General features: G+C 37.1%; 1 protein-coding gene across 4 annotated transcripts in view; it reads right to left on the bottom strand.

Annotated features, from left to right (window-relative positions):
- Positions 1 to 25,283, bottom strand: part of PTEN (phosphatase and tensin homolog) — a 94,802-nt gene that overhangs the window by 20,731 nt on the left and 48,788 nt on the right. Inside the window, exons 1-4 of one of the 4 annotated variants that reach the window (XM_045439446.1) lie at positions 20,320 to 20,390; positions 17,734 to 17,778; positions 11,913 to 11,956; positions 9,596 to 9,834 (exon numbers count right to left, since the gene is read on the bottom strand). In XM_045439446.1, coding sequence (XP_045295402.1) covers positions 9,596 to 9,834; positions 11,913 to 11,956; positions 17,734 to 17,778; positions 20,320 to 20,321 — 330 coding nt within the window. In that variant the 5' untranslated portion in view covers positions 20,322 to 20,390. Of the gene's footprint in view, positions 1 to 772; positions 860 to 9,595; positions 9,835 to 11,912; positions 11,957 to 17,733; positions 17,779 to 20,319; positions 20,391 to 25,283 lie in introns of those variants that run through there. The other 3 variants (XM_045439445.1, XM_045439444.1, XM_045439447.1) reach the window with 3 other exon arrangements.

Raw genomic sequence — 25,283 nt, 5'->3', positions numbered from 1 at the left:
GATATAATTTAGTTACCTGCACCTTGTAGTTTCATCACCTTTATCAAACTTAATTATAATTTTTGTTTCCCCTCCCTCTCCTTTTTCCTTGAAAAGAGCTTTAAAAGAGATGTATTGATTTTACTGGCATTTTCATACAGTCAAGTGTTTGAGATCGTCAGCGCAAATGGTTTACTGTTTACTACCTCACAAATTTAGATTTCCATCTTTACTAATCCCTCTTTCCTACTTGTTATTATCTTAATAATCTTTATTTGTATTTCTCCACTGACCCAAAGTTATTTAAAGTAACCGGTTTTAGGGGCGCCTGGGTGGCTCGGTCGGTTAAGTGTCCGACTTCGGCTCAGGTCATGATCTCACGGCCCGTGAGTTCGAGCCCCGTGTCGGGCTCTGTGCCGACAGCTCGGATCCTGGAGCCTGCTTCGGATTCTGTGTCTCCCTCTCTCTCTGCCCCTCCCCTGTTCATGCTCTGCCTCTCTCTGTCTCAAAAATAAATAAACGTTAAAAAAAAAAAATTTAAAGTAACCGGTTTTAAATTTCCAAATGGTTGATTTAGTTAAACTTTGTAAAAACATCTCTAGCTCTATTGAAGTATAATCAAGGAATGGGGTTTACATAATTCTACTTGGAGAGGAGATTTTCTTTGTAGTTGGCCTAATGAATTATTAATCTTTTGTAACTGTTGTGTGGATAACAAAAAAAGAAAAAAGATACATTTTATGGGCTAATTTTTAATATATTATTCAAGTCATCTATAGCTCTTATTTTGTACCTTCTTGATCCTCAAGTAGATTAAAGATTCCTATTATCACTCCTTTACTGTCAATTTTTTCTTCATTTCTGCCAGCGTATGCTTACTACATTTGATGTTATGCTTAGCACATAAGAGTTCATACCGCTCTGTCTTCACTGTGGAGTGCTCCCTGTGTTAATACAAAATGACATACCTGATCTAGTTTTATACATCGTGTTGTAAATGCGCTGATAATGATATTCTGTCATCTGCTTTTGAAATTTACATTTGCCTGCTGTATGTTTAATAGACCACTTATTTTTCTAACCTGAATTGTTTGATGTAAGCCCCTTGTATGTGATTAATCTCTTAAAAAACAGAAACTTAAAAGTATAGGTTATACACACCTTTCAAACCTACAATACTGTCATACTGCTTCCAGGTCAGAACACCACCTGGATACCAGAACACAAGATATGCAATGTTTTGCTCATATTCTGTGCATTGGGACCTTCAGATCATTTTCTCTAAGATGAATTCATAATACAGATTCCTCAGTTAAAAAAGTAATTTTAGGGGCGCCTGGGTGGCTCAGTCGGTTAAGCAGCTCACTTCGGCTCAGGTCATGATCTCATGGTCCGTGAGTTTGAGCCCCGCGTCGGGCTCTGTGCTGACAGCTCAGAGCCTGGATCCTGTTTCAGATTCTGTGTCTCCCTCTCTCTGACCCTCCCCCATTCATGCTCTGTCTCTCTCTGTCTCAAAAACGAATAAACGTTAAAAAAAAAAAAAATTAAAAAAAAAAAGTAATTTCATACCCCAGTAAACGTTTCACTAGCACTTCTATACTAAGAAATAATGTTGATGCTTTAAAATAATAGTGCTTGCTTGAAGCTTGAAAATCTGTTTCACAATGTTTCAACAAAGGAAGAAATCTAGCTCCTAGGAATGGCTATTATTACAATGACAACATATAACAGTAGTTGCTGTATATTAAACTAAGTGCCAGACATTTTACATAGCTCCCTAACACTACCACAACTGTGTAAGACAGACACTATCACCTCTGTTTCAAGGATAAGAAAACAATCCCAGTACACATAATTATCCTGTCCAAAACTAGGACCTGAACCTAAATGTGACTTTGATTCTAGAGCTTTACACTCCAGTGTCCTGGGTTTCATTAATAGTACACAAACTAACAAGGTAATACGAAAGAGGTCACCACCTCTTTTTCCCATCTATGAAGAATCTCCAAAGTTTAGAGTAGAACAGCGCTTCGTTCTGGGAAACTTGACTGTAAGTAACGTATTAAAAGTAGTGATGCATGAACCACAGAATCCTTGAGAATAATACGAAGCAGACAACTGATATTGTTCTCTCTGCACAGCATCCTTTCCCCTTTGGGAAGCTATCATTACCCCTATGGTTTCGGGGAAGTCAGGTGGACTGTCTTCTTCAGCTTTAGATAAATGTCCCAAGAGTCTGGCCAGAATGTTTGGTTCGGGGATGCATACATGTCCTAATCCAGGTAAATCAGCAGCCAATCTAGGAATTTCTGCTCATATTGTAGCTCTCTTCCCATTGTAGTTATTAAAGTAAACCTTGCTATTATTGCAGAGAGCCTGCCTAAAAATAAAGCATATACAGAGGAAAGGAGAGAGTTGAGAGAAAGAGAGATTCTGGACACCTGTTAAGCATCTATGTCCAGGCCAGAGCTTTTATGGTAATATAATCCCATATAAATGTCTCCTTGGTTTAAGCTTTGTTAAGTTGGGCTTATGACAGGAAACTGAAAGCATGCTAATATAGCTTTTTTTTTTTTTTTTTTAAGTTTCTATTTCTACCTTGGGGTTCAAAACAATAAAGAAGAATACTTTGCACAGAAGACAGTAATGTAGAAAGAATATTGTATTTGGGGTGCCGGGGTGGCTCAGTTGGTTAAGCATCTTACTGTTAATTTTGGCTAGGTCACAATCTCACAGTTCATGAGATCGTGCCCCACATCAGGCTCTGTGCTGACAGCGCGAAGCCTGCTTGGGATTCTCGCTCTCCCTTGCTCTCTCACTCTCTGCCCCTCCCCCACCCGCATGTTTGTGTGCACTCTCTCCAAATAAACAAACATTTTTTTTAAGAAGAAAGAAAAAAAGAATACTGGATTTGAGATTAGGAGGTATAGTTTTGAGTCATTACGCAGGCAGATGAAATGACCTAGGACAGACTGATTTCTACAGATGTACTTGACCATTTATATCAAAATAGGTCTGAACTAAGTCATTGCTAGAGTTCTTCAGTGTATAAAGAGCTTATAATTTTATGAGTATATAGACTGTATAACAGGCTTAAATATCATGCATAAGAGGAACACAGTTCAGCCCAGAAGAATTAATGTGTTAGAAAAAATAAGAATGTTACATTAGGAGTTTGTTTTGTTTTGTTTTGTTTTACTGAAAATGAGGAGAATTGCAGTTATTTTAAATGAGAAAATGAGAAAATTTTATTAGGTTATCATATGGGGAAAGTTAGTAACTAATTAGAAAAAAAACTAACCTGATTATATGATGAGGACATAAAAAATTCAGTCCTCAGAGAAACTAGAAAATTTCCTCTTCTTGGGATCACTTAGAATAAAGTTAATATTTATTATTTCTTGAGAGTTTAAGTCTTCATTACATAAGCTAATGAAGTCACATACAAAGATCATTAAAGGAACTTTATCTCTAATAACAGCTTTGAAAGCAACACAAAAAAGAACTCTGAAGCTCAACACAAAAAAGAACCTTTCCTAAGGTTTAATCCAAGCAAACAATGATCCATGCTTACTTTATCTGCCACCATTCTAGAAGTGGGGAAGGCAAGGGAGAGAGGAGTGGCAGAAATTCTGGGTACATCTGTCATATAACAAAAGTTTGCTTCTTTGATTTCTGAAATTTAGGGAATCCTTCCCAAATACATCCTTACCAGCATTAGCAGGACGCTTTAGCTCTTTACTCACAGTTTATAATAAACACTGTGAGCTGACTCGGATTCAGATTCATAAGGGTAAGTGCGGGCTGGGAGGCACAGGACTAGATGGGGGCCAAGCCTGCAGATGCTCAGGTGAGCCGGGGGCGGGGTGGTCACTGGCAGCTTGTTTGAGCATAATCTGCCACATACTCCTAAAGTGACAGGATCAAATATGCAAAGGAATGACCTTTAGGGAAGTGTAACCCAGTTGCCTTCTTACAAATTAGCCCATAAAAGAAGGACCCTTCTTTCCCTCCAGCGGTTATCCTGTTCTCAGAAAACATTTTTCTTCAGAAGACGTTATCAGTTGTACTTTGACTTCTCTGCAACAGTCAAAGCCCGGAGTGTTATTTGGGCAGTACTAACACAGCGGCACATTTTATGGTCGCCTGGCACCCACCCACCGCTGTGCCATCGAATCTGCCCCAAGTCTGCTGAGAAAATGGCAAGATGGCCCCCGATTATTTTGGGAGTGTCTCTGCCAAGTCCACAAATTCTTCACTAAAACAGGACACCTGGCTCTTCTTTCTCCAAAACAAGGGAGAGTAGGAGTAGGGGGGTGGAGGGAAGGGAGGGGGAAAAAGAGGAGGCGAAGGAGGGGGAAGGGGGGGGGGAGAGGAGGAGGAGGAGAAACAATACGCTCGCCTGTACACGTCACCAGAACACAATTTTCTTCAGCTTCTTAATGCTTCTCTACAAGTGAAATTAAGGATATAAACAAAGTAACACTAAAGATAATGTTTTAATAAAAGTAATCCTATATAAACCGAAAAGCTGGTAACAAATATATGTACCTCTTGTAATAATGGATCACAATTTTAAAACTGCACATCTACGGAGAGTTTGTCAAATCTCTCTTCACCTCTACAGAGAAAGAGAACTGACGCTATTGATCAGATCATGAGGACTAAAAGGAAATAACTGCAAGAGGGTAAATTTTTAGCAGATGTTTCAAGAATAAAACCACTTTGGATAATCAACTCTGTTTATTATAAGACACTTCCCCAGAAGAACCCCACGGTTGTATAACAATAGCTTTACCATGTTCAGCTCAGCTCAGCTCATTTCTTACGATGAAATCATATTCATTAAAGGTTAAAAATATATTATTTCGCTAGGACTGCAACCAATAGGTAAGCATGTGATATATTATTGGAAAGTTTTTAGACAAATTTCAAAGATTTAAAGGCAGCTGGCAGCATTATATCTATAAGACCAACAACTTCAAGCTGCCTTTTTTCTACTTGAGCCAGGGGCCACTCAATGCCCAAACATCAGCAAAAATGGGTATGAACTGATGAGCCTTGTCAAAATAGGCCTATTTCAACAGCATTACATGACCTTTCAGGAGAGCTGGTTGCTGTACAGAGATTAATTCTGAACAGTCTCAAAATTCTTTTGCAGTTCTGGGACAGTAGAGAAAAAAAGTTCAACAATGTGTCACGAGACTCAACTTTTACTCTGAATGCTATTATTGTTTTTTTTTTTTTAGTGTTTATTTATTTTTGAGAGAGAGAGAGAGAGAGTCAGAGCATGAGCAGGGGAGGGGCAGAGGGAGGGGGGAACACAGAATCCGAAGCAGGCTCCAGGATCCGAGGTGTCAGCACAGAGCCCGACGCGGGGCTCAAACTCACAAACCACGAGATCATGACCTGAGCCGAGGTCGGACGCTAACCAACTGAGCCACTCAGGGACCCCTATCATTAACTGTTTGAATCACCTTTAATCAAAGCACTTCATCGTTCTGGGAAATCAGTTTTATCATTTTTGAAATAGGAAAAAAATCCTACCAAAAAAAATTCATAATTTTATGCCCACAATCTTTATCCCTTTAATCTAGCTTTCTAATGCTATTTCAACATAAGATGCAAATGGAACCATTTGTAAAATACAACTTCATCAACAGCATCTGCTCATAAATTTTTTTTGCCTTTGTAAATATACACAGAAATAAAGGTAAGAGCACATTAGCATACTTCTTTAGACCCTGTGACTAATTCACCCAAAAAAGGTCTGTAAACATTAATTAATAATGAACTAATTAATAAGCACAACAGTTCTTGATGATTTGACTCCAAGATGCTAAAAGTGATCAATTTTGGCTAAATTACTTAACTCTGAGTCTTGATATACTGTAACAGCCAAACATGACAATTTTACGGAGTACACAGAACTCCATCCTCTATTAGCCCGCTTCCTCCTCCTGGGGGAGATCCCAACCTCGAAGAGGATGAAGAAAGCAGTGTGCCTGTAGCAGTTCTGCTGATGATGTGGGGACTATCACATTCTAGGACATACCGCTTTTTATTTTCATAAGCACTTCTCTCGCGACCTTTTCACCCTGGCCCCTATTTCACAATAATATCCCACGGGCCTTGCCATTTTACCAAATCTCTACAGAAAAACCGAATTGAGAATATTTATCAGATTGTGAGGACTAAAATATCTTTCCAAAGACAAATTAAAACCTGTCCTTTTTGTTCATGAAGACTTCTCTTGGATCTAAGTTAAACTGTTTGAGTGTCCTTGGGTTATACTTTTATCCCAGAATATGATGGGACAGACTATCCCAAGTACTTCTTACGTGGCTGGTTCTCACTATCAGAAGCATTTAGCCAACTCTCCTGAAGAAGCCCTACATCAGACCAGGTACATATGTATATGTGTATGGGTGAGTGTGGAGAGGAGGGAGAGAAGCGGGAGGGAAAGAGACACTGGGTGAGAGCACCGCTTGATTAGGAAAGGCTACACAGACTATTACCAAAAAACCTTAAGTACTCCCACCTCAAAATCCCAATGGTTATGAACGTCAAACAAACAAGAAAGTCGCAGATGAACGTGGCAAAGGCAAATACTTTGGAAATGGTCAAACACTTTTGGAGCTCGCAACAGAAAATAATACCGTTGCAGTATCTCTAGTGACCAATTTTACCCAATCCAAAAAAACTGACCTCTTTTTCTAAAACTACGAAGCAGGGCATGAAAAGACTGGAAATACCACTTCCATTCAGTATAGGATGATGACACCTCCCTTTAGCCAGCTACTAGTTTTCATCAAATACACGCATGCTAACACAACCAAAGAATAATTTATTTTGGAATCCTCTTTGGAAACTTCAGGGGACATTAACATTTTCAAAATGGTGAAGTTTCCTTGCCCCAAAAACACTGCTGAAGAAATCGCAGTATTCCACAGACAGACAGTACCCTTAATGCCTGGCAAAACATCTGGTTTCGTTGCTCTGGTAAAGACAGAGCTCTGCATGTCACCGTGACTCACCGCCTTGTTCACGGCTGTGCACTGGGGTGCAAGACTCTACCGTCAATCCTGAGAGAAATCTTATCTATTGTTGTGAAAGTGCTCTACTGCTCCATGAATGCCAAGCCTTGAATCACAGCCTGAGCAAGAGGATCTGTCATGAAAAATCTACTGTTGTGAAAATTGCCAAATTCAGGAGAGCCAAGACTTTCAATCAAGGGCTTCTCGAGAGGTTTTGTCAAGAAGTGGGAGCAATTATGAAATGCTTTGCTACACATAAACTCACTGGTTTCAGAAGATAAATTCCATAGTCAAAAAATTTAACTGCTGTTAACTAGATAAAATACAAACTCATTTACACAGTCTAACTCTCCAACCTTAAAACTAAAATGTGAAGTCATAATCCTTTCCTTCCCTAACATAGCATTATGCCAAGATCTTGCCAAAAATGATCTCATTAACTAAAGGCAAAGAAAATGAGGTAACACGAATTTATCTGGAGAGAATTCTTATTTTTTGACACAAGCCTACTTTCATCTGAGAAAAGAATCTAACGGATTCCATCTACTCTTCACTCTTTAGTGAGACAGGGTTTTAAGTAATTGTTTTCAACAAAAACAAAGTCAAAATTGATTGGATATCAGAGATCACATAAAAGTTGTCAGGCAGGGGCAGCTGGGTGGCTCAGTCGGTTGGGCATCCGACCTCAGCTCAGGTCATGATCTCACTCCTGGTGAGTTCGAGCCCCCCGTTGGGCTCTGTGCTGACAGCTCGGAGCTCAGAGCCTGGAGCCTGCTTCAGATTCTGCCTCTGTCTTTCTGCCCCTCCCCCCCACTTCAAAATATAAACATTAGGGAAAAATATTGTTTTAAGTTGTCAAGTAAAAGATGATGACATAGTTTTAATGTATTATTTAAAATCTAAATAACAGCAGCCCTTTCATTAAAACTTACTATTGAACAGAACAGAATTAAGCCTTAGTTTTGTTTCATTTGTTACCACTTGATCTACTCATCATTCTCAAGTAGTGAGTGGTCACTGCTTTTTGCATTTAAAAAAGGGACATAATTCTTATGAAGACTCCTTTTCTTTTCCACGTTAAGAAAAATTTCAGTGCAATTAAAAACTATAAGCAAAATTTTATGTTCATGTATATCATGAACATTTTTAGGGAGAGACCATTTATAGCTTTCATCATATTTTTGGAAGGTATGTAACATAAACACTTACAGAGCCACTAGCTTAAATCTAGTGCTCTGGCTCCATATTATACAGCTTTTCTATTTTCATTTTCAATTCTTTTTACTGGACTTCTTTCCCACAACCAAAATGCCTACTGCTCATCAACCCTGTTCTCAACTCCTACCACTACTTCTGCAACTGTACTTTGATTTGACCTGTTTCTCTATGGTCTTCTTCCCATGCATTCTCTTTTCCCTGTGCTGCCCTGCATTTATTTGCTTCAGTGTAGAACAATTTATTTCTACATTTTTCATCAGTAAAAGCAACAATTTCCCTCCAGATGAAAGAGTGAGCCGAAGTAAAGAGCGCAGGCCCTCCGCCCTCCACTCCAAGACTCAGGCCACTGCTCTCATCCCAGGTATGTGCAACATACAGAAGTGTAAGGCACTGCCGTAATCACATTCACCAAAATCAAGCACTAATATAAGATTCAAATTTATAAACGAGGAGAGTAAACAGTACTCTGACATCCTCAGCTGTAAATAAAAAGTCACAAAGACAAATAAAACAAGAAATGAGGAAGGAGAAAATAAACGAGCAATCAATGCAACTACCTGGCTAAAATGATGGAAATGATCACTTATGTTTCTGTTTGGAAGCTGAATTAAAAAGAAATCAGCTTAAACTGGAAGAGAGCCTTCCTGATTGTAAACATTACTAAAACTAGAAAAAAATCTTCACATAAAGTTTAATGGAACGGGTTTTTCTCTCTCTCACTGGAGTATCTTGGGTTTTTCCTTCTCAGAGACGCAGAACTGTACAAAATCTCTTTGTAAGAAATATAAACATATTTTATCACACTTGCCACCCAAAGAAATGAATCCCTTGAAAATCACTGTGAAAGCTCTCCCAAGAGTTTGTGTTTTCCTCTCAAACATACTACACAGATTAAGTGTGTCACTGATTTTCAACAGTCTTTAATCTTCTGAATAAGAGAAGAACCTTTGACTAATCTTAATCATAACTGTATTTATGAACATTCATATTAAAGAATGGTTTTCATGTACTGTAAAACTAGGTAATGGCATCCAAGTTATTATCCAAAGACATTTTATTCTGAGGCAACATTCAGAAGTATCAAGCTTACTTCTGATCAATGTACTGCTTTGTAAGGATTTTATCACACCAAATACCCAATACACTTACTAGCATGATATGATAATGCTTAGCACCAACAGAAAAACTGCAAGAATCCGTCATTTGCTCATACGACAGCTAAGGCAGTAACTGATTTCAGTGTTCAGAATAAAGAAACGAGGGCTACCAACCAACTTTTTAAAAACCTGTTTTCCAATAAATTCTCAGATCCAGGAAGAAGAAAGAAAGAACATCAAATATAACTTAATATAATGTATTACCTTTTTGTCTCTGGTCCTTACTTCCCCATAGAAATCTAGGGCCTCTTGTGCCTTTAAAAATTTGCCCCGATGCAATAAATATGCACAAATCATTACACCAGTTCGTCCCTTTCCAGCTTTACAGTGAATTGCTGCAACATGATTGTCATCTTCACTGAGCCATTGGTCAAGATCTTCACAAAAGGGTTTGATAAGTTCCAGCTGCGGTGGGTTATGGTCTTCAAAAGGATACTGTGCAACTGTGTAAAAAGATCACCTCAGAATGAGAAAAGAGGCCTTCCTGAATTGCTTCTTAAAAGTAGGTTAACTTCAGAAACGTTGCATATAAGCTTAACAGATGTTTAGAAGGAAAACTAAACTCCAGAGAAAAATACTCGTCTGATGATTTTCCAATTTTTGAACAGAAAACAGTCTCTCATTAATTTTTAAACCTATGCACTAGACAGAGAGGCCGATTATTTCCCCCCATGACAAAGAGGAGACTGCTCTGGAGAGCAAGCACAAGTCACAACGTGTCAGAGGGAGAGGAGGACCCGGAATGTCACACAGGTTTCCTGTCAGGGCTCTCAATGCATTTTCTGACAAAACGAGTAATAACGCTTATACTATCACATCATCACAAATATACATTCCAAAGAAAGTATCAATTACCAATAAATCCACACTGGAAAGGACTGCAATTTGCAATGCATATAATAAAAATGCAAAGTGTGCTACTTAAAGATGGCCTTGCAGGGGCACCTGGGTGGCTCAGTCGGTTAGGTGGCCGACTTCGGCTCAGGTCATGATCTCACGGTTCGTGGGTTCGAGCCCCACGTTGTACTCTGTTCTGTTCTGACAGCTCGGAGCCTGGAGCCTGTTTCAGATTCTGTGTCTCCCTCTCTCTCTGACCCTCCCCCACTCATGCTCTGTCTCTCTCTCTGTCTCAAAAATAAATAAACATTAAAAAAAAATAAAATAAAATAAAGATGGCCTTGCGAATGTTAGTGTTGTACATACTACATGGGATTTTAAAGGCATTTACAAAAGAAACTGAAAAAAAGCCGCTTATAAAAAGGTGTACAATTGTAGTAAAGTTTATCAAATGAAATTTCAGGTCTTTTCGTATGGGTTATAAAAACCCAAAATTTCTCTGTTCCCTATAGTCAGTCAGAGTTGAGAGTTCTTTTTTAACTTGCCTAGAAATAGGATTTTAAACATATCCCTATTAAATTCTGTCCTACTGGTCTCTGCCTCGGGTCCACTCGACTAAGATCCTTAAAAATCCTGATTGAATCCAGAGGATATAATGATCTCTGTGTCATCTAAATATGTGAAAAGTATGCCTTCTAATTTCAGTCAAGTCATTAATAATGTGGAACAGGATTTGATATCAATTAAGTCCTCCCGTATGTCAGGTGAGCTCTTCTGGAAGACACGACTTCCATTACAAGGAGTCATCAGGACAGCTTTCACCTGGCCATCGGTCTGGCTGTACTATCATTCCATCTTCATCTTCCCAGTGGCACCCAAAAACATCCAGGAGAATCTGTTAAACATCTATTTAAAGCTAGACGAACCTTGACCAAAACATGCTTTGCCTAGTAAGCAGCAGCCTAAGTCATGAAAAAGGAAAAATTCTTAGTGAATATGTCCTGGCTTCACAGCCATTAGTGCTTCTGAATTCTCCAACCAGCTGTCAGCTGTCTGAAAGTCCGTTCTAGATTTTCAGAAGGGATCCCGGCGTCTACCTTCTCCTGACTATCACGGCAGGACCTGCCAAGCCTCTCCACTCTCCAGGTCTCTCGTGGCCCAAGGGGTTCCACAAACACAGAGGAAGCTCTATGTAGACTTGGAGACAGGATTCACTACACCTGGAGAAGAACTCACTTAAAGCAGCTCCCTGCTCTCATCTGCCAGGTTCCTCTTGTCCGTATTTGTCATATCTTTTCCCCCTTTTAGGTTACGTTCAACAGAATTATTAAGTTGATCTGCTTTCTTCCTATAATCTATAATCTCTCACTATTACACCAAATGTCTCCAGCAGTAGGTCTACCCCTCTCTTTACTGTATTGTTAGTCTAGGAATTTCTCCAAATTCTTAGTCTACTCTGGGATTAGTCTTCCTACTAGTGAGTACCGGCAGGTTTATAGGATACTTGCTTCCCAAAACACAATAGCAAAATTAAATTTGTTTTGCAAATTTTTTAAGACCATCTTTAAGATAAATATTTATCTCACTTAATAATGGGATTATTCATCACTGCTATGACAGTAAGATTTAGTCTACTGGTTTTAAGTTATATAACATAACACATTACTCTGCAGTTAATACCTACCTCTGCAGTTAAATTTGGCGGTATCATAATGTCTTTCAGCACACCTAAAAGAAAAGTTTAAATGTGATCTAAAGTTATCTTTTACACTTGTGAAAAAAAATACAGTAGCAAACATTTTTCTGAACTTTTATAATGTACCACACATCATGCTGTTTTGTATTAACTATTTCTTTCAATCCTAGAAATTCTATGAAGTAGGTACTGATATTATCCCAATATTTTACAATTAAGGAAACCAAAGCTTAGAAATGTTAAGTGTATGCAATTATAGCTTATACACTTGCTTACAAAACATGTGATGCCACTAATATGCAACATTGCCAATTCAGCCGCATCTCTACCTTCAAATTTCCTGGATGGACATTGTGCATGCTAATGGAATCTATTTTTGATTTCACAAGTATATAGAAACAACTAACTAGTTTCAATATTATCCTTACCTCAGAGTTGCACATACATACTGTTCTCAAACTATTAGTTAAAAAGATAAATTTTTTAAATAGTAAAATTATAAGGGCAAAGAAAACGTAACGGAAGAAAGTGAATGATGCTAATCTACTAAAAAACAACAGTTAACTAAAAATTTTTTTAAGTCAGACCTTTCTCTCTTTAGAAAAGCCAAAGGTCATCTTTTTCAATAATCTCTCAGGTTACAAGTTTTAATTAAAGTCTCAGAGTCATGAAGGAATAATAAGTAAAATAAATATAGAATAGTAAAATGTTGACCTAGCACTACTTAGAGCATGCTAAAGCTGTCTTTTTAACAGTAGTGACATGTTTATCATCACGCACTGACTTACTTATGATTAACAGACTGTATTTATAAACCTTTAAGAGGCTCCAAAAGGGACCCTATACTTTAGTTTGTGGTCAGCAGCATCGTGGTAACTACAACAGCAGTTATAACCAAACCAAATTTTTTTTAAAAATCATATAAAACAAAAACTTAGCATTTTAAAACAAATAAGGGCCTATAATCCCTTAACCTCCAATTCCAAAACCCCCAAATTTGGAAACATTTAACACTTTCTGTTAAATATACAGCAAACTCAATTGTAGCAGAACCTGACCTGAGTTAATGATACTGTATGCCCTCTTTAATTAATGCCCTTGGAGTGAAGAGTCAAACACTTCATGTTATGTACTGCTCCAGGTATCATGTAATACAAAGTATCTGCTTTCATGGTGCCCTTCTGCAAAACGAAAAATTCTGAATCCCAAAACACAACTGGCCCCAAGAGTTTCAAATAGGTGACTGTAGACATGTATCTTACATTTAAGAAATCCTATAAGTATCTGTATAGTTCCTCTAAACAGTTTTAAATCCAAATCCACATTAAAGTGAACTAATTATCAACAAATTAGAATCCAGTAGTTTCTAATTCATCAGACCTGAAATAAATCAGCTTTCATACTACTGCTTAAAATAAAACTTTTCCTTTTTGTATAATTTAGTATATTGAGTTTCGCTCAAAAAAATTATTTAGCTATGACATATGCACATATATGTATCCTTACTAAATAATTTCATACTCACTCATAAAAAACGTGACAGGTACGAGGAAGACTGACCAAGAAAAAAGTCACATTTTATACTTTCTTTAGTACAGGTTAAAGAAGAGGTCTGGTAAATAGTGAAGAATCCATAATGGAATATTTTATAAGGAATCATGCAAAGACAGGATTTAGGTGCAGGGACAAGGAACAACCTAGGAAACAATTCTAAGAAGCTGGTCTCATGGCAGCACAACCTTAGTTCGCTAAAATTCCCGTGCTTTTTCAGGAGCTCAAATGTTTGGTTCAACAAACACTGCTGAAGAACTACCTTCATAAACTGATTCTCCAACGTTACCGTCAAGAGGAAGAAGTAGAAATAATGAGCTACTACATGTCTACCAGATGCGCACACCTTCCAAAAGAGTTTCCGAGTTTTTTATTTCATAGTCACAGCCATATAATCTCCAATTTATATATGAGAAAGCAAAGATTTAGAAGAGCATCGAAAAACTTGCCCCAAACCACAACGTGCAAATCAAAGATCCAGGACTTAAGCACAATACTTGTGATTACAAGTCAAACTCCTTCCAGCACTGTGCCATAGGAATATTTATATTCTTATACATTAAGAAAAAATAGAGAACGGTTTTTAAAACAAAAGCAGTAACAAATTTTACTCAAAGTCAGCCTTCCTATAAAAGTGATATTTGGCACAAAAGATAGAACCAACAAAGAGAGATCATGAAAAAATGAAAAAGTTATGAAAATCTCTGCAGGTATGGACGAGGCGTATGTGAGAACATATACTGGGACCCGTAGTGATGAAAGTGATCTGCAGGAGGGTTGCTAGGGTAAGAATGAGGACTCTCTTCTTAATCACAACCTTCTCTAATAACTGCATGCACATCACACACGCACGCACACACACATGAAGCTCCTCATAGCTTTTGTGTGTTATGTTAGTTGATAAGGCAAGTTTCTCAACAAACCAAAACTGAAGATACATAAATGGAAAATGGGATTTGACTAAGACCAGTATTAGGTAAATCTGACCATTTATACTTTCTTATAATTAAAATTAAATTAAAAGATACCACTTTTTAAAAATCTTCACTTTATGTAGGCTTATATGAGACAAGAGAGATGAAGAACCTTAGTTTTTAATGAAGCAGTAGACAGAATGTGAAGAAAGAGATAAGATTACTAGGAAAAACTTCCAGAGAAGTGAGATTTGAAGAATCAGCTAGGCATGTAGATCTCTTCTGTAACTCTCTTCAACAAAGCTATCCCTGGTTTTACAAAAGAAAACTTGAGATAATTAACAACAGCTAAAGATTTACCACAAAATGATGGAGAGCTGTATGTCAAACAGTGTACACAGTGAAATACAGCAACCTTTTTAAAAATTAGTATCCAGTGAACATTTAAGCTCCTCAAAGGCAAGAACTATATTATGCCTTCATTCCCTACCTGCCCCCTTCACCTCCTACACCCACCCACATACCTGCTATAATAGAGGAACATACAAGAATGAAATACACACACCTGCACAAAACAAACTAATTTACTAAGTATCATTATACCCAAATTTGATTAATGATACGAGGCAAAATTTTGTTCCTTCTTAAAATAACTTACTGAATGCTTGATAATATAGAGATATAAACAGGTATGATCATTTAAAAAGTCCACATTACAAACCGTTCTTCACCCACATGCCGTAATTGCCATAAAAAGTTTAATATGCCATTAATATACATATGTCTAGAGTAAATATTTTAAGATCTTTCCATTTATATATGTTCGCAAAAACATACATCACAAGTAATTAACATCCCCAAAATAAAAGAAATAAAAGAGAAACATCTGCTGCTAGCCAGACTCACTTACCCAGAGCCAGAAATATAAACAGGTAGAAAGAAGGTGTAGAATGAAAAGTGACATCAGAAATCACAACATGCTACAAGTTGGTAGTTCTAGAAACTTCTGAAGTAAGTGAAATTTGGGGAGATTAAAACAAACAAATAACAACAACAACAACAAACCAGAAAGGAAAATACTGGCATAAATAGTGGATGGTCTGCTACCATATGTACCTGTGTGACCTTGTTCAACTCACTTAACTTCTCTAGGCCTCAGATTCCCCATCTGTAAAATGAGAAGGTTGGACTAAATGATCTCTTTCAGGTACTTTCCAGTTCTGAAAAGTCTATGATTCCATTACATGGAGTGGGGAAGGGGAATTGAAATACATATACCAAAAGCTACTCTCCACTGATAACGAGAGTTCATTAACTGTGGGATCCAATGTTTAGAAATACAAAAACAAACAGGCAGCCAAGTCCCCAGACGAGCTCCTGAAAGCCACCTTTAACCAAAATAATGCCACGTGATCCACAGTACTGACAGTGCAAGCCTAGGTCCTAAACTCTGGAAGCAGGAAGCCACCGAATACAGGAATGAAAAGAATTTCCTTCCCTTTCTTTGGATATAATGTTGAACTCAAATAAATTTTTGAAAAAGGCAGAAGAATATGTCTTTGGTATCTTTCTCCCTTCCATCTGGAATTCTAAATGCCTTATCTTGAGAGTCTAAACCCGAAGTAACTCAGTGGACTGAAGCTTTTGACAGTTCTTGTGTGTGTTTGTGTGTGTGTGTGTGTGTGTGTGCGCGCGTTTTTAAACTTAGCTTCTGAGTCTAGTTATTCAAAAAATATAAAAAGCTTTGTGGTTTTTATTTTCCTACATGGAAACACTATGGCATCTGCAACAAGGCTTGTTACAGGAGGTTAATCAGTACAAGAGGAAAATATATGCACAGATCATTTGTAAGCTGGGGCCCACCAAAACTTAAGTCTTTACAGCACATTTACTTTCTTTCACCTTGTTATCTATTACCGCCACACCCGCCCCCCCCCAACACCTACGATAATCTGACCGTAATGGATTATCTGCCATATTCTAAACACTATTATGCCAACAAGGTCCTTATGTGCCCCTCTCTCTGCCTGCAATGCCATTTCCCTAACCTGAGGCCTGCAGGACAGGCCCCATGGATTCTTTCACCCCAGCCCAAACATGCCTTTCTTTATGAAAACTTTCCTATGGAGTACAATTACTATTTCCACTGTTGCCCACACAGCTCTCTTCTACACAACAGTCACCTCTTTTGTAATAGTTTGTCCACCTATCACATTAGACTATCAACTACCAGAGACTGAAACTCTATCTTATTCACCTCTGAACCACCACCCAGTTTTACAATGCCTAATGTGGCAAGCACTGCATAAGCGTTTGCTTCTTTGTGAATCTGAGGAAATCAGTGAAAAGTTACAAAGAGAAACAATAATGGTGTCTACTTCACTCTCAGGTCTTCTGAGGTCTTATCAGAACAGAAAGATCACTAAATTAAAGATAGAAAAAGCAAATCTCACAAGCTGACAAGGCAGACATCCTTTTTGGTGAAGATTTAAATGCCTATGGAAGGTGGAAAAGAATCTTGCTCTCACATTTGATTAACAAATTTTACAAAAATTGTGACAGTGAATTAGTAAACGTAACTTCAGATTAAAAATTTTTGTTGCATAATTTACAGACATCACATAGGAAAAATAAAAACCAGGTAGGAAAATAACACATTTTATATGCCATTTTTAAAACGGTAGGAAATGGTCAATATTTTGGGAAGGAATAATACTCTTCAAGGGCAAAAGTGATAAAATATTTTCTCCCCATTTTTTTTTTCCCTTTTTACATCCTTACTCACAAAGTCAAAGAGAAAAACAAAAGGTTAAGGAGAAGACGAGCTAGCTGTACAAAGTGGGCAATCCTTACATCCTGCCCGAGACAAGAGAAACTACCCAACTCAACAGTTGTAGGTAACTTATTTATGGTACCTACGAGCTAGAGATTACCCTAATAGCTGTTTCAATCAAATGACCTTAAAGACACAGAATAAACAAAATTACACCCACTCTGAAGCATCCCTCTATGGAAGATGTTATTAATGCTTTAACAGAAAAGCTCTGCTGTAAATTACGCTTCAAGTTACCGCATGGTTATTGGCTCAAAGATGGGCTGGATTCCAAGTCACTTAAAGCAGATCAAGTAATGTGAATGTGTGCCAACATTGTTTTGACCTCATCACTACACTTTCTGAGTGACCTAACAATGCTCTTAATCAGACATCTTGGACTAATTGTTTTAGGAACACAATTCCGTTAAAATATATCTTTAACTCTACCTGATTCTAACAAGGAAATAACTTTCACTTAATAGTTATTTTAGATGATATTTGCAAGCATACAAATAAAAAACATACTTACAGATTGTATATCTTGTAATGGTTTTTATGCTTTGAATCCAAAAACCTTTAAACAAAACAAACAAACAAAAAGCCACCATTAACAAAAATAAGCTAACATTTGAAATTACATTTATACTATTGAGAATACCTAAAGGAGAGATTCCATTTTTCCTAATCTCAAATACCATTTAAGAAAAATAAATAAATAAATTCCAGTAAATATTCTCTTCATGGATTTCAACTGGTAATCAGGTTACTCGTAAATAATTATTACATTACACAGGTTTATACAATCTGAAGTAACGACAGAGCTTGTCACAGAATAAATACTGTCATAACCTGTCTCCAGTCTAGGATTAGGAGGTCAAAGCATTAAGAAATACGTCATTTAAAAGGCAGCATTAGCATTTAGCTCAAGTTCACCTAGCTCATGCAGATGTGCAAGAAATAGTCACATGCAATCAAGCAACCTGAAAAACAACCCTGAAAATTCAGCCATCATTTTCTTTCAAACTAAAAACTTTTGATATTTGAAAGATACAAGTACTAACCAGTAAGTCCATGCAAAGTTTTTAAAGTATGTTCACATATATATTCTCAGTTGACACTCACAAACATCTGAGAGAGAGAGAGCTCATTCACATTTCACAAATGAAGAAAGTAGATATCAAAGAAATTACACAACTTGCCCAAGGTTATACTGCTAGTAAGTCAAAGAATCCAGACCAAAGCCCTCTCCCTCCAGTTAAGAAACTGAACAACAATTACAGCCAATAAAAGCACTTACCACATTCATTTATCACATTGAAATACTTTATGCATATAAATTTGTTTACTCTTATAATGTAGGTAACAGACGAGTTAGAAAAGTATAAGGCTGAGGATGTTTCGGGATAAATAGAAAAGACAAATGGAAAACAAAAGAGGAGATTTTAAAAAATTTTAAAGCCCAAAAGTTTCAACATATGAATAGAAGTTCCAGAGAAAAGAAAACAAAAGGAGAAGAAATGCAAGATATAATTCAAGAAAAATACTCCAAACTGAAGGAGTTTCCAAAATGAAAGGATACAATGAGTATTCAGCAAAAATGATGAAAACAGACCCAAATAAAGGCATACATAGCTTAGTGAAATTTCTGAATTCTGACAAGAAGAACCTAAGACCCTAGAAGCTGCCCAAGAGGAAACAGGTTTCATAAAAATAATCTGGAATCAGAATTACATCACCGTTTTTAATGGCAACACTAGCAGCTACAAAACAATTGCAGAAAACCTTCTGACTTTGAGGGAAAATTATTCCCAGCCTAGAATTCCATACCAAAAGAGACTATAAATCAAGCGTGAATATAGAATAAACATATTTTTAAATAAGAGAAGTCTCAAGTAATCTTTCTGCCCATATAGTCTGTCTCAGGAAGTTACTAGAAGATATGTTCCACCAAAAGAAGGGTGGGAAATCATGAAAGATGACAATTCCAGGATCTGAAGAATCCAACTCATGAGAAGGGAAAAGAGAATTTCCAGAATGTTGGTGAAGAAAGTCTAGTTAACAACTAACCCAGATTAGGGTACATTAGAAGGCTCCTGAAGAAGATAAAATTGACATAATGCCAAATATGCTTGAACATGTTGAGGGATTTACACAGTTCAGGGATAAGAACATAGAAACTAAAGTTGAAAGAGAGAGAGAGAGAGAATTAGAACTCCAGGGAAAACAAAATGTTCCAGAAAAAAAGTTATGCTACTTAACTGTAAATGGTGTTTACCTAGTCATAATCACATAAAAACCAAAATTGATATAACCAAAATTACAATTTAACGAGCAAAAGAAGGGCTGAAAGTATTTCTGTGGTTGGGATGGAGGGGGAAAGAGTTCATAAACTTGGATGTGAAAAATCGTGTCACTCAGTAATACAAGCAGTACACAAGTAACTTTGTCACTAATTAAAATGATATATTTTTATGTCACACTACAGTTGTTGCAAATGTCAAAATATTATTATTTATAACCAACACTTAAAAATTAAGTCATTAGACTGTAAGTAGATTTTATTTAGTGTGTTAACTATAATACATCAAGTATTAGGTTTTGAATATTTTCTGATTACAATCAAAACTAACATAATAATGGCTCTCTATTGACATTCCTATACCAACAAAACATTTTCTCATGGATTTAGTATGACAAGATGGGTTCCTCTTATTTCTGCAGAGTCAGGCCCTCATTCTCTAAACCACTCAACAGTTTCTAGACCAGGCTCTTTCCTTGCATGGCCAGTGCTTCATCGAGGGCTCAGGTCACTAGTATTTATTTTGAATGGTATGCTTTCCTGTGCTCATTCCTTGATACCCATTCCTATCAATGTTTATTTATTTAAGAGTATGGAGAGAACACGTATTATATACTTGAAACTGTGCTTATTTCCCTGGGATAAAATTATTTATGAACTATGGCTCCTGCCATCAAACTAATAATGGAGTAACTGAATCAATTAGAATAAGGGTTACCTGTGAGAAACAGAAAAAAGGCGAGGGGGGCGGGGTTGCGGAGGTGGAGTTCATAAACAAATATGCTACTGAATATATTAAATACACTATTTTCTCACATAAACTCCAGGATTAGTAGTCTACAGCTGGTAAGGTAGATGTTTCATAAAGGACTGGATAAAAGGATTTCATAAAAGGAATGTTCCATCATTTGTTTGGCCAATATGAGAGGCAGCCGCAAGGTCCAAGATGGTGTGCCATATTTGTAGCAGTAACAGACTGGAGAAGAGAACGAAGAACAGGTCCCTCCTTTAAGAAGTCATCACTCAACTTAAAACAACAGATCTTAAGTTGTCACATTATCATATCTAGCCAAAGGGGGAGCTGAAATTACTATGGGCACTCTGGGAAAACATGTACACAGCAAACAAGCAAGTGTTCTACTAATGAAGGAGAAGAAAAAGATGATCACTGATTTTCTCTATGGCTGTTCTCTAATTTATCTCTAATCTTTATTTTCTACTGCAAACCAAAAACAAATGACCAACATAGCAGGCATATTCGTAATCCTAACTTAAAATCACTCTAAGAAGGGGTCCACAAGCAGAAGGAAACAAAAATAACTACTTTTTGGTTCTGGTGGTAGTTGTTAATAAATCTGTAGAACAATATTTGATTCTAATATTGCACATGTTCTCTTCTTTAAATATTTAAGGTGTGTGTCACTTTTTATGATACATCACTTTAACCTACTTCTTCAACTAATCAAGGAAGCACCGATTCTATGACGACTTCTACTGAACTTGAATACACTACAGAAAAAAGTGTTATGTCTCTTGTTCCATCTTTATCTTCTCCATGCCTGTACCTTTCTCAGTTTGTACTTTTTCTTTAAACTGAGGCAACATTTACATACAGTGAAACAAACAGATCTTAGGTGTACAATTCTACGAGTTTTGTAACAACCATCTCAATCAAGATATAGAATGCTTCCACCACCCCAAAAAATTCCCTCATGCCCATTTACAGTCAAACCCCAGCAAGCTCCCAGGCAGCTACTAGTACCACAGATTAATTTGTCCTTGTTCTTGAACATCATATAAATGTAATCACATGATACACAGTCTTTTGCAACTGGCTTCTTTCATCTCATCTAATGTTTTACAGATTGATTTACGTTACCTATATCGACAGTTCATTCCTTTCATTCTGAGTATGATTCCATCGTGTGACTACGCCACCATTTATTTATTCATTCTCCTTTGATGGATATTTAGGACGTTTACAGTTTGGGGTTATTATGAGTAAGTACATAAACATTCTTGTGCAAGAATTTTGGGGACACATGCTTTTCGTTCCTCGCATAAATAAATAATAATTAGAAGTAGAGCTGCTGGGTCATAAGGTAGACAGGGTAGACAGGTGTACGTTTAACTTATAAACTACTAAACGGTTTTCCAAAACAGTTATACCATTTTACAATCCCATCTGCATTTTAAAAGAGTTCCAGTTGCTCCAAAGTCTCATCAACATCTGGTGCTGTTTTAATCACGGTCTTTCTAATGTACATAAAATGGTATCTTACTGCGGTTTTAAATTTCCTTCTCCTCATGACTAGTGACTTTAAGCATGTTTTCATTCGCTTATTAGCCTTTTTTATACCTTCTTCTTTAAAATGTCTCTTCAACTCATGGGCTCATTCTCCCCCACCCCAGTTGTATTAACTGGCTTTTTTATTTATTACTGGCTTTTATATATTCTGGGTAAAAAGTCTTTCGTCAGACACATGTACTGACATAAATATTTGCTCCTTGTCTATGACTTGCCTTTTCATTCCCTTAATAACGTGTTTTGACAATCAATGATTTTAAATTCTGATAAAATCCAATATATCAAAGTTTTCTTTTGTTCTTTTGTTTAGAACTTTGTGTCCTCTCTCTGAGAAATCGTTCCCTACCCCTAGAGTTCACAAAGATATTCTCTATGCTTTCTTCCAGAAGCTTTTAACTTTTTTCTCAGTTTGTATTTTAATTTGGTTGAAAATTTAGAAATTTAGATAAATGCTATGGACAACTGGGATAACCAAGACAAAAACAAATTATTTGAAGGACAGTGATTATAAAATTCAGAAAACAACAATTCATCACTATCTGCCTTATCTTTTCCTCCAAGGGTTTCTTCTGAGAGAAAATGAATAAGCAGGAAATGATCTGCAAATTACAGTTTTCTCACAGAAAGCCTGTAATGTAAATGTGAGCAGAGAAAAAGGTGTTCCGGAGGATTAACAATTTATTTTTAGTTCATCCTGGGTCTGGTCGTTTTAACTTTTGAATCCAAGTACATAAAGCAACACTATATTAACAAGGACATGCACATCCTATTGCCCAAATCCAGGGAGCAGGGTTCCCACATGGCGGCCCCGCAGGCACATTCAAGTGGTGCCTAAAGGAAGGAAAGGGCACCTACCAAAATGGTCATAATGGTTGGCAAAAGTTCTCGGGGACAGGCGCAGGTTTTCACTATTCGCTTCCAACACTTCTGCAACTATGCTGTTAAAACAGAAGCGTACACTACTTTCAAAAGAAAAGAAAAGTTGCCTGTCCTATTGTATTTTCCCAAAAAGTACAGAATGGACAAAGTTGTATCAAACTATTTTACTTCCAAAAAATGGGTCTGATGAGCTTAGAAATCCAACTGCTTTTGAACAATATGTCTTAGTTTACATAAAATTAATATTTTCATATACTATTTTTGAATTAGAAAAAAATAGAAGTTAGGCTTTTTTTTTAATGTGATAACAGTCCTCCTTGAGAAATAGTTTTAATGAGATTCATGCAATTCCTGTTTATGAAGACTCATGAGGTTTCATTCATACTGAGCCTGTCTTGAGGATATTTAAAAGAAATTATTGGCGTACACAATCACAAAACCACAAATCAGATCCCAGTGAGAAACAACGAGTAACCAAACACAAACAATTTGTTAAAATGCTAGTAAATGCTCTTTAAATCCCTCCTAGAGGCATAGCCATGGAAAGCCCAATCTTTAATTTCATCAAGACACTTCTCGGGTTATTTTGGCTAGGTGTCTATAAGGTATATTCAAACCCAGTTTTTGATTCTCTTTTAAATCTCAAGTATATTATTAGAGGCACAAGGGCTGAGAATTTCTGCTTCCCAATCTTGTATTTTTCTACATTCTATACAGTAAAGTGCTGAGGACTTACTAAATAGCCTGAATGATTCCTTTGAGCATGTTTTTTTTTTTTGTTTTTGTTTTTGTTTTTTTTTTTTGAAATCACCTTAGTTCTAGAAAATTATCCACTGGGGTAACCTTTCATAAAATTAAATATCCCACAAAATAATACTGATTGGGTTAGTAAAATGGAAATACGCTAGAACTGGCAAACAGGCATCAAACTGGTGGCGGCCTGTTGGGGTGCAATATTAAGACTATAAAAAAACATCCAGGTTGAAAACTGGAAAAGAATATCATTACTGATTAGCAATGTTTAACCAGTAGTTGGGAAAAGAGAATAATACAAACATTTTCACTGTATCTGCCATTTCTAGAGAAAGTCAATACAAATTTATGGGTAAAATGCAATAAAAAGCAAAATTTGAACATTATAAATTATTTTATAATAGCAAGGTTATTGTAACCAAATTACAGGCTTTAAATAATTTTGCTCTAAGAATCTTCTTTTCATATTGGCATTCAATATAAAGGGGTCATCTAATAAAAATTTTCTTACAGTAGCATGTATACGTTTTTGACCATTACAGAATATCTGGTACACAAATCATCCTCTTGCTATATGCAAATGTGAAACTGGGCAAAATGGATGAGGTGACTATTTGAGGCACTAAACAGAAGGCAGCACAGGCTTCTGAGGCTTCCAGAAAAACAGGAGAGCACTCCCACAACCACCGTGCTTTCAGCTGGGAGGCTCTCTTCTGATGAAGCAGAAACAACAAATGTAACAAAGATCTCACCCAGGTAAAAGGCAGAGATCTGATTAAGCTCAGGGGTGCTAAGGCAGCTAAAGTTTGTGGAACAGAATAGCACAGAAAAGGGGATGAATGGGAGAGCCTCAGAAGTCCATACGGAAATGCACCTCTGGTCCTTGGCCAAAGGTTGGCTGCAGGTGCGCAGGGTCTAAAAGCATACTAGAGAGGACACCGGAGACAGCATGGAACCAGGAGAAGGAGTTCTGGCCCAGCCAGAATGGAGAGACTTCATGGAAGCACCTCAGGTATTCAGCTGAGACCCCAGAAAGGCCACACCTTCGAAGTGAGGACCATGCCCTAAGATGAAAGACAAAACTGAAATAGGCCTGCCTTAACAAAGAAAACCAAGGCTGACAATACCAGATTAACCGTTAATTTAAATGCCTGCCAAAGTGAAACTCAACACCCATAAAGGAAGTAACAATCCAGACTCCCTACAACATATCATTCGCAACATTCAGCATACAATTAAAATTTATTAGACATGCAAAGCAGAAAAACATGACCCACGACCAAGAGAAAAAAGCAGTCAATAGAAACCAACTCCAAGATGAACCAGATGTTGGAATTAGCAGAGATGGACTACAAAGCAGCTATTGTAAATACACACATGAATGTAAAGGAAGGTTATTACAATAAGTAAAAGGATGAAAAGTCTCAGCAAAGATACAGAAACTATAAAAGACAGAAATTCTAGGCCTCACAAGTACAGTATCTGGAAAGAACAATCTACTCTGTGCTCTGAACAGAAGACTAGAGACTGCAGAAGAAAGACGTGGCAGACTGCATTTCCAAGAGTGACTGTAGCACCATCCCACACACTCTTCATTAACGTACCTTTAATACTTCTCCCATCAACTGGCAAAGTCTGCGGTTCCTCCCTAGAACTTGGGCACAGCTTTGTGATTGCTGGAACTCAGAGAGTGTAGCAAAAGTGACAGTGAGTGATTTCTAAGACCAGATCATAAACATGTCACGTACGTTCACCTTGGACTCTGGATCCTCACTTTGGACACCAAGCTAACATACATACTACGATGAAGCACAAACTAACCTACACGGAGAGACCACTT

The sequence above is a fragment of the Leopardus geoffroyi genome, chromosome D2 (assembly GCF_018350155.1).
Source record: "Leopardus geoffroyi isolate Oge1 chromosome D2, O.geoffroyi_Oge1_pat1.0, whole genome shotgun sequence".
Lineage (NCBI taxonomy): Eukaryota > Metazoa > Chordata > Mammalia > Carnivora > Felidae > Leopardus > Leopardus geoffroyi.
The sequence above is the reverse complement of the archived record's forward strand: the minus strand, read 5'-3'. Positions and strand labels throughout refer to the sequence as shown.